Below are 12,405 nucleotides of genomic sequence, written 5' to 3' on the forward strand. Positions count from 1 at the left end.
TCAAGAAACAGAGGGGAGACCTTGAGCCTTCTGCTTCCTGCTCCGTGGCTCTAGCCACGTGCTGCCTGTGCACCTGTCCCAGGCGGGCAGACTCCGGTGGAGCGGAGGCGGGCAGTCCCCTCGCTTACAGAGGGAAACTGGGGGCTGAGGGGACCCCCTCGCTGCTAGACGTCCCCAGTCCCTATCTGTTGAGGCAACAATCTCTTTACCTGAAAACTAGCTATTCATTCTATCGTCAGAAATTCCTAACACGCAGGAATAAATGACTAAATCTGGTTTGTTATGTTTCCCAAAAATCAGGCTGGGTTGGGCTGTGGTCCAAGAAGCCTTTGTCCCCCACCACCTTGGTTAAAGCCAATCTGGCTGCTTCACTCAGAGTGAAACAGTGTTGGGGCGCCTGGGGGGCTCAGTCGGTCGGGCGTCCGACTTCGGCTCAGGTCGTGATCTTGCGGTCCGTGAGTTCGAGCCCCGCGTCGGGCCCTGTGCTGACAGCTCGGAGCCTGGAGCCTGCTTCGGATTCTGTGTCTCCCTCTCTCTCTGTGCCCCTGCCCTGCTTATGCTCTGTCTCCCTCCCGAAATAAATAAACATTAAGTACATTTTTAAAAAAGCGAAGCAGTTTTCATGGAAACCGGCTCTCGGTTGTGAACACCCACCCCGAGCCCAGCGACGCGTGTCAGCCTCGGCCTTACGACACACAGAGGCGCCCTTGCTCAGGGGCACCCTCTCTAGCGATTTGAGAAGAGGCTCCCGGGAGCCTGCTAGCGAACACATGTAACATTCAAGACTGCCCGCGGTGCCTTCCCCATCGCCCATCGGGTCACAGCAAGAGGGTGCGACAGGCATGCAGGGAGCCAGCGACAGAGGAGAGCTGACTGTACCATGCTGTTTGTAGATGGGGGGTTTCCTATAGATGTTATCTTTTACGCCAGTGTCTGGGAAAGAAGAGAGAGAGGAAAGCAGGGTGAGCCAGCAGACTGGAGGTTTCCATCCCACGTCAGCCCTCAGGCACCAGATCCTAAGTGGCCAGAAAGGACCTGGCGCCCCACAGGTGACTGATGCCCGGGACCCACACCGCAAGCTAAGCGTCACCCAGCCCGATGCCAGAACCTAGTTCAAGGGGCAGAGGGAGGGAGGCGGCTAAGGTGCACAGCCGGCCGGACGGCGCCTTCCCTCCAGCACATTTCCAGGAGGGCAAAAACGTCTCCCTGGTGCTTGTATGGCTTTGGGAGAAGCTCAAGCACACGCCAGCTGCGGGGTGTGCAAACCCGCAGAATTGGGGGCGGGGGGCGGAGAGGCTTGGGAACCACGGCCCTTCCGTGCAAACAGACGCTCTGCATGGCGAGCCCGACCGCGCGTCCTGGGTGCCTACCTGGGACGTGGAAGTGGCGAGGCGCCTGCTGGTAGGTGCAGGGGGGAGGCTTGCTGTCTGAGAGCACCGAGAGGCTGGGGGTGCTCCGGCCACTTTCACTGCCTCCAGACGGAAGAGCAAAGACGGGCAGAAGGGAGGAAGGGGAAGGGAAGGGAGAGTACGTCAAATAGGAACACTCGTTCCCAGCGAGCCCTCTCCCCTGCCTGGTGGGCCCCCCCACCCCCACCCCCACCCCTCTGCACAGGGAAGGGAGGGTGGCCCCCGCTGACATTTCTAGACCGGGCCCCATGGCTTGTTAATCCAACCTGGGTGGACCCCGTCCAACGGCCCCGTGGCGAAGGAATAGTGGCCTCGAGGGCAGAGGGTTTGCTGGTTGCTAGTTGATGGGGAGGCTGGCCTGGCTCTGGGCTGGCCCCCCACTCTCCTTGGGGTGCACAGCTGACCCGCTGCGCAGCCACGGCTGACGCCTGCATCCAGCAAACCGCAAAGCCACCAAAACCAAAGCCTCCCTTTCTGAGTATCCTCGTGTAAGAAGATGCCGCTTGCTTGGAAAACCCGCGGATTAATCATCCAGCGCAAGATCACAGAATCTGTCCCTCGAAGCCACGGAGTAAACTTTTATGAGCCGCAGGAGAATAAGAGAAAGTTGGTGCCGGCTGCCATGCTCCCGGATAAAGCTATTTTTGGCAAATCAAATGAAAATTCTCCAATTCTGGCTCCGATTCCTTGTCCCGTGTGGATTTGTAATTTCTGAGTTTTGAACAAGGTTGGATTATCAAGTCACAAGTTTAGGCGGCCACAGTCCCCCCCCCCCACCCCCCGCCCCCAGGGAACCTCCCCACCCTACAGGTACCTATTTGAGGAATGGCATGATAGACAGAATGCGATGGGCACTGAACACTTTGGATGATGAGGTTTACGGCTCGTTTTAGCAAGACACGCATAAGGCACACCTCGTTTCCTTTCCCGTTAGCCTCAGGAACCCTGTGCTGCCTCAGATCGCGGCCTGGCGAACGCAAGGGGCTCTCCTGCCTTGGAAGGAGCTCTGGGCGTTGTAGCATCGGGACCCCAAGGTGACGGGGAAGTGAAGCAGCCCTTCCGCGGGGCTGGGAGTGGACTGGCAGGGGGCCGCACGGTGGCTAACAAGGAGGGCGCGGTGGGCGTGGGCTCAGAGCGAGCTGTGGCCCGGGGCAGGTGCACTGGGAACCGGGGAGGGCGTGCGGGCACGCCTGTGTGGGCTGAGACCACAAAACGGGCTGCTGACCGCAGCTTCGAGCATCTTCCCACGCCTGGGCTCCAATTTCACCCGTCGCGCCGATCGCGTTTCAGGCAGGTGACTGCCCCCTGTCGCAGCGTGAACCCCGCCTTCTCCTGAGCCACGCCCCTCCGGTGTGCCGCACGGAGCCTTCCAGAGCTCTTCGGCCATTTCTCAGCTCCCGGGGGAAGCCACGCCCCACGCACACAAAGGAAACCGCCGGTTGGTTCTACCAACTGGGGCTGCGACTGGATCCGTCCCCAAGGGCAGAGAAACGTGGCAGAAGCACAGGCTTGAAAAAATCCACTTGCCTGAGCTCCAGAGCAGCGGAGGACGGCGCATTTGGGGTGTCATGGCTAAGCTGGGCGTGCTCCGGGCTGGCCCATAGAATCCGGGGGGCTTCGAACAGCTCGTTCCCTTCTGCCCGGAATTCACTGGCCCTGGTCCACCCAGCTCTTGCCCAGGCGGCCCCAGGCCATCAAACATAGGCTCCTGAGGGCTCCTGTCCCCCCAGTCCCCAAGCCTACAGTGCGGCGCCCTCTTACATCACACGCAAGCCCCTGTGCACATGTGCCAATCTGTCTGGGGAGCGCCCGCAGCGTCCCTCGGGTACTCACAGGGCACAAGACCCAGAGGCAGGTGGGGACACAGAAACAGTGGCCCGTCATGCCCGCCCGCACCTGCCATCCAGGGACGCACTGGTCACCAAACTCTGCCACCTTGTCCCAGTCCCCCAGCCCTCCTTCCCCTCCCCGCCCCCGCCAGAACCCCCTTTGTGATCTTCCCCGCTAGTCAAGACCCTTCCTGGGTCAAGGCTCCAGTACCCAGCTTCCCCGGAAGACACAGGCCACTGCTGACCACGCCCTTCTCTGGACTCGCTTCGTCACTTCATGATCGCACACCGCCAACGTCAACCTCCAGGGCCCATTGCGGTGCTCTGCCCGCGTCGGCCCTGCAGGGCTCCCACCACCTCAGCTCCCATCTGCGGGAGGGCGGGGCCGGGAGGGTCTGGGTGACAGGTGCCAGGGCCCCGGTGAGACCCAGCTCCGGCCCGCTCGCCGAGTCCCTCTAGAGGCTCCCGTCATGCCCCAGGGGCCAGCTTCCCCCGTGGGCCTTCAGGGTAAAAACCCCAAACCACTGATGTCACCACAGATGTGGGAAACCCAGAGGAGAGCTTGGCTGTGCGGTGACTTTGAAAAGGCACAGAAGCCCCTTCTGAGGAGGCTCGTGGCTTCTGGAGGCAGTTCAGGAAGGAGGGCAGAACCTGAGCTCTACTGGGGGGGGGGGGGGCACTTCTTCCTTTTAAAAGTTAAGTAAGTGATTTATTTTGGAGCCGTTTCAGGCTGTGCAGAGGCTCCTGTGTGCTCTTGGCCAGTCCCCGCCGGTTCAGGGCCCATGTCACAGCCGTGCATTGCCACTTTGGTACTCTCTGAACGCCACACTTTGTTCGGATTTCCTTACTTCCCTAATGTCCCTTCCCTGCCCAGGAGCCCACCCAGGACGTCACGTGACGCTTTGTCTGCCCGTCTCCCGGCTCCTCGGGGCTGGGACGGCTCCTCAGACTTGCCGTGTTGTGACGATTTCTGCGAGGAGTCCCGGCCAGGGGTTGTGTGCGAGGTCCCTCGGCCGGGACTCGTCTGATCGTCTCCCGTGCTTACACGGGGATCGCGGGTCCCCGGGAGGAAGACCGGGGTGGCGGAGTGCCCTCTCCTCGCGTCCCGTCAAGGGCACCCGCCGTCACTGGGATGCTGACCTTGACCCCCCGGCCGCGGCCGGGTTTGCCGGGCTTCCCCACCGCACGGCCCCCTCCCCGCCGTCCCGCGCTGCGCTCTTAGCGGGAGGTCACGGCGCTCGGTGCCCACCTGAGGACTGGGGAGGGGGCCCCCCTCCTCGGGGGTGGTGTCTCCACGTAGATCACTGGAGGTTCATCTGCAGGGGAGAGATCTGTCCCTTCTCCCGCCTGTATGTATTCGTGTCAGCGTGGACTCACAGACCCTCATCTCACACCTTGGGTTACAGTCAATACTCTTCATTCAGTCCACTCTTCAGTTGTCCCATCTTTGCCCCCAGTTGGCTCCTCTCGAGGCGGCCAGAAGCAAGGCCAGCCCCCATCCGTGCACAGGGGAGCGTTAAGGACGAACGCCGAGACGCGGGCGGGTCCTCGCGTGTGCAATGCTCCGCCACAGGCCCCCTGAGCCTCGACCACGACCACCCGGTAAGGTGCATGGCCCAGGGACTGGGGCCAGATGGAGAGGTACCTCTGGGGCGCAGCGAGCGGTGGGAAGAGGATCCTGACCTGAGGCTCTGCACCAGAAGCCCCTTCCCTCCTCTCCCTCCCATGCCTCGTGGAGAGGAGGCTCGCTGGGGGTAAGTGGCAGCTGCCCAGTGAAGAGATTCTAGCAGCAACCACCTCCCACACCTGCCCGCTCCTTAACAGGTGAGAGGTCAGCCTTAAGCCTCACAGCGCCCGGAATTCATACTAAAGTGTACCTGACTACCATCAGCACTGCTGCTGTGGGCAAGGTCTTGGTGGAGGGGCAGCCCTAGGCACGGAGACAGGGGTGGGTAGGTGTGACTGGGAGGGGCGTCCAGCAGGGAAAGAGGAGGGAAGCAAGGGGCCCTTGTCAGCATCTGGCGGGTCGGGGCAGGTGCTGGCCGTGGGGAGGGCATGCCTCCCCTCGGGGAGCCCTCCAGCCACAGCAGCATTCTTAGGGAAATTTCCACCTAGTGGGGTCAGGGATGCTAAGGAGGGATGAGGAGAGGCCAGGAACAGCTTTTCCGGGGACTGTGGGTAGACCCAGGGCCGTGACCAGCTGGAGGAGGGCAGGCCGTGGGCACAGCTGGCCACTGGAACGCCCATAGGCTGGGACGCACTAGAGCGCGGGGCTGAACGAGCATCAAGGAGAAGGGCACAGGCTCCCTCGGTGTGGCCTCTGAGTTGGACCCGGGACCTGTGGTGGACACGGCTTGTGAACGGGAGCCTGACTCGGGTCTGTCCCAAGGAGCTTTGGGATTTCAGGGCCCGGGTCTCTCTGAGCCTCGGTCTCCTCTGGGGTGAGTCCTGGAAAGAGGCTGGGCAAACCCCAGGTCACACATGGCCCTGGAAGTCGGGCGTGGGGCAGAGCCGTGGGGTCAGGGCTCCCCCACGTCTGACCCCGAGAGGAGGGTGGGGAGGCTGTGTCTGACCTCTGACAAAGGGAATTGGTGACCAAAGCAGCCAGGAGGGAGCCAGGGCAGACATGGGCTTCAAAGGCCCCACACTGGGCAGGTGCCTGTGTCTACCCACCCGGCCACCGCACCGCACGGGGACTGAGCCCCTGCCCGTGGGGGATGCCCTTGGCCCAGCCAGGAAATAGTTTCTGGACCATATTATGGGGGGCGGGGGGCGGGGTCTGTCTGCACAGTCTTCTCCCACACGGGATGGAGGGAAGGGCCTCGCTGCTCTTGTCCGAGGACAATGGGGCTGCCTCTCCCTGGCCCCCTCCCAACGGGGCTGAGGATGGGGTGCTGCTCCCCCCAACCCGCCCGGAGCAGGCGTGCTGCAGGTCTGAGGCGCCCCCCGGGGTGTCTGCCCTTGGCCGAGGGTCCACGTGGCTCTCCTCACCCTGGCACGGAAAGAACTCGAGGGTGGAGCAGAGGAGGCTCACAGGGTCTGCTCCCAGCCTGTGGTCTGCGGGCCACGCCTCCACCAGAGCCCCCCGGGGGAACAGCCCCACCCAAAACGGGGCCCCGGCAGGTGGCAGGTGGGGGGGGGGGGGAGCCGTGTGCCCAGGGCCTTTGGACGTGTGAGCAAAGGGAGCAGACACATCTCCCTGGTGACCTAACAGTCAAATTCACTCTGCTTTGCAGCGAGTGTTCCGTGTGCCTGTTGGTCATCCGACACTCACGTGCCACGCGGATGCGTGTGGCAAGGCCGTGCTGGCTACTTTCCCACGCCCGGGGTGCACCATTTCCGGCTTTTCCCACGCACGGGGGCGGGGCGCGCCATTTCCGGCTCTGCTGCTTTTCGAGAGAGTCAGCACGACCAGCGGAGCCGGCACAGGCGCCGTGAGGCCCGTGGCGGTGGTCAGGGGCTCTCCTCCCAGCCGACTGACAGGGCTCGCACCGACACCACCGATGACGTACGCGGGGGACGCACAAGTTCCGACGAGCCCCGTCTGAGACCGACACACGGTGGAACGATACAGCTGAGCTTGGCTCGCCTCCCGGTCCCTTCGGGTCGACGTCTTCCACCCGGCGCGGTACGGGCTGGGGACTTCGTGCATCTCGGGGGCGTCAGCAAGAACATCCTACCTGCTTCCTCCGACGCCTCGAGGGTCTTCCTAGGGTGTCTCCGGCCACTAGGGCCTCTCGACAAAGTGCCGCACCGGGCGGCTTCAGCAACAGACACGTGTTTCTCGCGGTTCTGGAGGCTGCAAGTCCCACACCAAATTGTGGCGGGGTCTGGTGTGCGGCGAGGGCCCACCTCCCCGCTCGCAGGCGGCCACCCTGGCCTCACGTGGCCTCACGGTCTTTCCCCCGAGCACGTGCAGCGAGAGCGAGAGAGACGTCCTGGTGCCTCTTCCGCTTCTCGTAAGGCCACCGATCAGGGCCTCGCCTTAGTGACTTGGGGTAACCCTGACGGCCTCCCGAGGACCCATCTCCAGAGGCGGTCATGCTGCTGGGTGGGGCTCTAACACACGAGTCGGACGCAATTCAGTTCCCAACGTGCAGGAGAAGAGCTTGGCCATCTCCCTGGTGTGATTTGCGTCCGACGATGCCCGTGCAGGGATGCGAACGGCGGGCGGTCTGCACCCTGGGAGGAGGCGGGACCTCGGAGCCTGTCCGGGCGCATCCTGCCCCCGCCACCCTGAGCCCGAGGCCACGGACGCGGCACGGCCTCCTGTGCTTTGCTCTAGGTAACGGCCGGGAGCGGTCCCTCTGCCCCTCTCAGCTGACGTGGGAAGGAACACGGGCAACGGGCGAGGGCTCTCACAATGGGCCCCGGGGCCGGGCGCCGGGGGACGGCCTCGCCTCCTGTCCCTGCGGCTCGAGCTCCGCCCTCACCGCTCACTCCTCTCGCCACGAGCTGCCCACGTCCTCCTCCCAGGAACATTTACACACCGACAGAGACGGAGCTGGACTCACGAGACACACAGCAAGGGGCACGGGCGGACACACAGGGCTCGGGGAAGCCATGCGGCGGACACGGGACAGCGAGACACAGACGCGTGGCGGGATGCCCTGCGAGCGCCCACAGCCCGCGGCACTGCGCACCTTACCTCGGAAGTAGGGGATGTAATGATGTCTGAACACGGATGTAGGGCTTGGGTGTTGGGACAGGGACAGGCAGCTACTGGTACCAACACTCACAGTACCAGCTGCGGGCAACAGAGAGCAAGTCAGAGTCCACCCCGTGCTCTCCGGCCGCAAAGCCACAAAATATTCCTAGGCCCCGCTCTGCTAGGAACATTTTGCTTCCTCTCCCGAAGAAAGTGCACCATTTTGAGGCACCTGAGGGGGAGTCACCGAGGACGCTTTAGCTCGGTCGGCTCCGGGTCCCGCCGGGGGGTGGGGGCCCGCTCTCTAGGGGACAGGGCGGCAGCCCCCGGTGTGGCCGGACGGCTGCCACCGGCCCCCGGAGGCCTGCCTGTCACTCCACCCCGGGTGGGGGGGGGGGGGGGCTCCGTGGGATCAAGGACAGGCGGAGAGCGACTGGCTAGGCCGGGGCGAGCGCGCACGGGACGGTCGCCCGGCCTCGCCCCACTGAGGCGCATGTCTCAGCTCTCGGAGGTGGCCACCCGCCAGGCACGGCCACACGCCCAGGTGACCCAAAGGACGGTGGTCGGGGGTCAGGAGAGGGGCCCTCGGAGAGGGCGCGTGAGGACGCTGACTGCCCTTCACCCTGCACCCGCCTGCTCACCCGCTCACCCACACACTCACTCACCCACCCACACACTCACTCACCCACACACTCACTCACACGTTTACCTAGACACACCCACACTCACCCACTTACATGTTCATCCAGACACACACACCCCCACACACTCACCCACACACTTACTTAGACACACACTCATTCACACACGTTCACACTCACCCACTCACTGACATACCCACATACCCACTCATCCAGACACCCCCCCACACACACATTTACCTAGACGCACCCACACTCACCCACTCACTCACATGCTCATCCAGACACACTCCCCCACACACTTACCTAGACACACACTCATTCACACACGTTCACACTCACCCACACACTCACCCACTCACCCACTCATCCAGACACACCCCACACACTCATTCACTCACACATTTACCTAGACACACACACACCCACACTCACCCACTTGCTCACACGCTCATCCAGACACCCACACTCCCCCACACTTACCTAGACACACATTCACACACGTTCACACTCACACCCACACACTCACACATTTACCTAGACGCACCCACACTCACCCACTTACATGTTCATCCAGACACACACACTCACCCACACTCACCCACACACTTACCTAGACACACATTCACACATGTTCACACTCACCCACTCACTGACATATCCACATGCCCACTCATCCAGACACCCCCCCCACACACTCACACATTTACCTGGACACACCTACACACCCACACTTACCCACTCACTCACCCACACACTTACCTAGACACACACACCCATTGACACACATTCACACTCACCCACACACACACCCACACACTCACACATTTACCTAGACGCACCCACACTCACCCACTCACACGCTCATCCAGACACACTCCCCCCACACTTACCTAGACACACACTCATTCACACACATTCACACACACCCACTCACACGCTCATCCAGATACACTCCCCCACACTCACACACTTACCTAGACACACACTCATTGACACACATTCACACTCACTCACACACTCACACACCCACTCACACATTTACCTCGACACACCCACACTCACCCACTTACATGTTCATCCAGACACACACACCCACCCACACTCACCCACACACTTACTTAGACACACACTCATTCACACATTCACACACACACTCACCTACATACCCACTCATCCAGATACACACACACACACACCCAGACACACACTCATTCACACAGTCACCCACTCATTCACTCACCCACACACTCATCCACATCCCCCCCCAACACACACACACTGACTCATCCACTTTCCAGACACCCAGTGAGCGGGACGTTCCAAGAACATAGCAGGGAGTCAATGGAAAGAACTGCAGACGGATGAGTTGATTTTTCCACAAAGGCTGTGAAACTAAGAGCCAGAGTCCATGGACGTGGAAATGGCGCCATGCAGCAGCCACCACGGAGGAAGCGGCTTGGAAAAATCCCTCACGAAGGCAGAGTGTGCGTGGAGCGTCCTGCGGCTTTGACACACCGAGGGCAGCGACGGGCTTTCAAAGCTAAGGGACAGCAATACGCAGCCGGGCGCCAGGCAGGGAAGGAGGCGCGCTGGGGGGGGGGGGGAGCACCCCGCACCCCGCACCAGGCGTCCCCCTGCGGGGACTGGGCCCACCCCTGGCCTCTCGCCAATTTCCATGGGGCTGTCTTTGGGGCCACCAACCCAGCTGCGCGTGAAGAAAGCTGGCTCTCTTTTTGGCCGCTGACGCCGTCCTCACGGCTCGAAGCCCCTCAGACCCCAGGTGAGCCCGGGACTGACGGGCTTCTGGTCTCCAACACTCGTGCTCCGCGACCTTCTTGCCGCCCGTGACCGAAACACCAGCTCGGTTCTGAGCGCTCGGTGCTGCCTGCATGTTCCCGGACGGCCCCTCTGACCCGCGGGTTCACCAGCTGCCTCTGCCGTCCCCCCGCCCACCACCATGGGCAAGTTAAACGGACAGCTTCTCCCGTCACCCACCGGGAACCCCACGCCCGGCCCGCCGTTTTTACCAGGTGTGTAAAGTAAGGCACAGATTCGAAAGAGAGGGAGGGCAACAGGAAGTAGGTCTTCATCCGGGGTCAGGGAAGCCGCGGGCGCAAAGTACCTGGACGGCTGTAGTGCTGGGGTGACCGCGAGGTCGGGGTGTAGCGCCCGAGGCTGACGGAGCCGGTGGAGCTGGGGCTGGAGGTCCGGCACTGCTTGTATGAACGGTCGTCCTGATCCCCCTGGGAGGGAAGGCGGCCTGGTGAACGCAGGAGCTGAGGGCACTGCCCGCCCCGCCCGCCGCCCACCCTCCTCCTGGCATTCGCCCCCCAGACCCTCGGGGCTGACCCCACGTGGCCCCAGGGTGAAAGCCTCTGCACCTGCCGGGGCACATCTGGAGGGCCAGGTGGGGGCCCGACCTGGCGCTGACACCACCCCGCCTTGGCCTGAGCCCGGTCCCTGTGCCCCCGGATCCCAGAGGGCAGGGTCCCCATCAGCCCCTCCTTGTGTCTGGGCTCCCCAAAAGGTGGAGGAGGGACCTGGCTGCACCTGTGCTCCTGCCCCACCCCCTTTCCGGCACCCGGGGTCCTGGCAACCACCAGGTCTCTGAGAACCTTGAGCTTCTGCATTCTCCACCCCCGCCCCCGCCTGCCCCACAACGGGGGCTCCCGGGCCTGGGAGGCACCACAGCACCCCTCCCAGGCCCGAAGGCTCGGTTGAATCGGACCCGCAAACACTGGCCCACAAGACCCCGTTCAAGCAGGACGGGCAACCGTTTGGAGCGGGCGGCAGGCGGCGTGAGATGACCCGGCAGCAGGGACGGGGGATGGCCAGGCTGCAGGGCACGAAGGCCGCAGTCGTGAGACGGCCCAGGATGCCGTGGTGCCGACGCCGCTGGCTGGGCCCTGAAGGCCGGCACGGGGACGAGCACGGGCGACGAGAGTGTGGGTCTGGCGCTCCCGGCTCTCGCCCTTTCCGGGCTTTACCTTCTGCCTCCTGAGGCTTGCCCTCCGACCGAACCCACTGAGCCGCCGTCCCCGAAGCCTGCCCGCACACCCGCCTCCAGGCTCTGCTCAGGCCGGCCCTCGTGCTGTGACCGCACCTGCCGGCCGGGCCCTGAGCCCGTGTGGCTCGTCCCCACCCACGGTGAGGGGCCCCCTCGCCCCAGGGGTGGTGGCATCTCTGGCCGTCCTCTGCTCAGCCCCTCGGGCCGGCTTCCAACCCACGGGCGCCCTGTCTCCTCGCCTAGCCTGTCCGTGGGGCTCGCCGGCCACGTGTGGTTGTAGAAGCTCCACACGAGCTAACCACCGTCCCCGTGTCGCCGCGTTCCTGGACCCGAGGGTCCGACGCCAGTGCAGATGGAAGTCTGACTGACAGCTGTCCACGTCACTGGCTAAGGCTGGGAAACAGGGACCCAGAGCCGCTCACTATAAATCTAACAGAGGAACGCCTTTGGAATATTCATCTGCGAGGGTCTGGCTGCCTCCTCGTCCCACTCAGAGGAGTGACATGGGCCCTGGGCTAACCCAGGCTCCCGGGGTTTTTCTCCAAAGAAAGCCATGGGGCGCCTGGGGGGCTCAGGCGGCTGAGCATCTGACTTCGGCTCGGGTCAGGATCTCACGGTTCGTGGGTTCGAGCCCCGCGTCGGGCTCTGTGCTGATGGCTCGGAGCCTGGAGCTGCTTCCGATTCTGTGTCTCCCCTCTCTCTCCCCCTCCCCTGCTCATGCTCTGTCTCTGTCTCTCTCTCTCTCTCTCTAAGATAAATAAACATTAAAAAAAATTTAAAAGAAAGCCATGACCCAGACCTCGAGAGAGCCACGTCCCACGTGTCTGTGACTGCAGGGCCGACAGGTGCACAGGGGGCATGCAGATGA

The 12,405-nt window shown here is 63.0% G+C and overlaps 1 protein-coding gene across 27 annotated transcripts in view; it reads right to left on the reverse strand.

The window, feature by feature from the left end:
- The window catches only part of ABLIM2 (actin binding LIM protein family member 2), a 141,422-nt gene that overhangs the window by 39,085 nt on the left and 89,932 nt on the right, over window positions 1-12,405 (reverse strand). For 13 of the 27 annotated variants that reach the window (XR_007149736.1, XM_047847320.1, XM_047847317.1 and 10 more), the window contains 4 exons: window positions 10,653-10,773; window positions 7,887-7,985; window positions 1,371-1,472; window positions 880-933 (listed from right to left, as the gene is read on the reverse strand). Coding sequence is in view for 26 of the 27 variants with exons in the window: in XM_047847320.1 (XP_047703276.1) it covers window positions 880-933; window positions 1,371-1,472; window positions 7,887-7,985; window positions 10,653-10,773 (376 nt within the window). In the remaining variant the exon portion in view is untranslated. The remainder of the gene's footprint in view (window positions 1-879; window positions 934-1,370; window positions 1,473-7,886; window positions 7,986-10,652; window positions 10,774-12,405) is intronic. The other 14 variants (XM_047847339.1, XM_047847338.1, XM_047847341.1 and 11 more) reach the window with 4 other exon arrangements.

This window comes from Prionailurus viverrinus, unplaced genomic scaffold, assembly GCF_022837055.1.
Source record: "Prionailurus viverrinus isolate Anna unplaced genomic scaffold, UM_Priviv_1.0 scaffold_45, whole genome shotgun sequence".
Classification (NCBI taxonomy): Eukaryota; Metazoa; Chordata; class Mammalia; order Carnivora; family Felidae; genus Prionailurus; species Prionailurus viverrinus.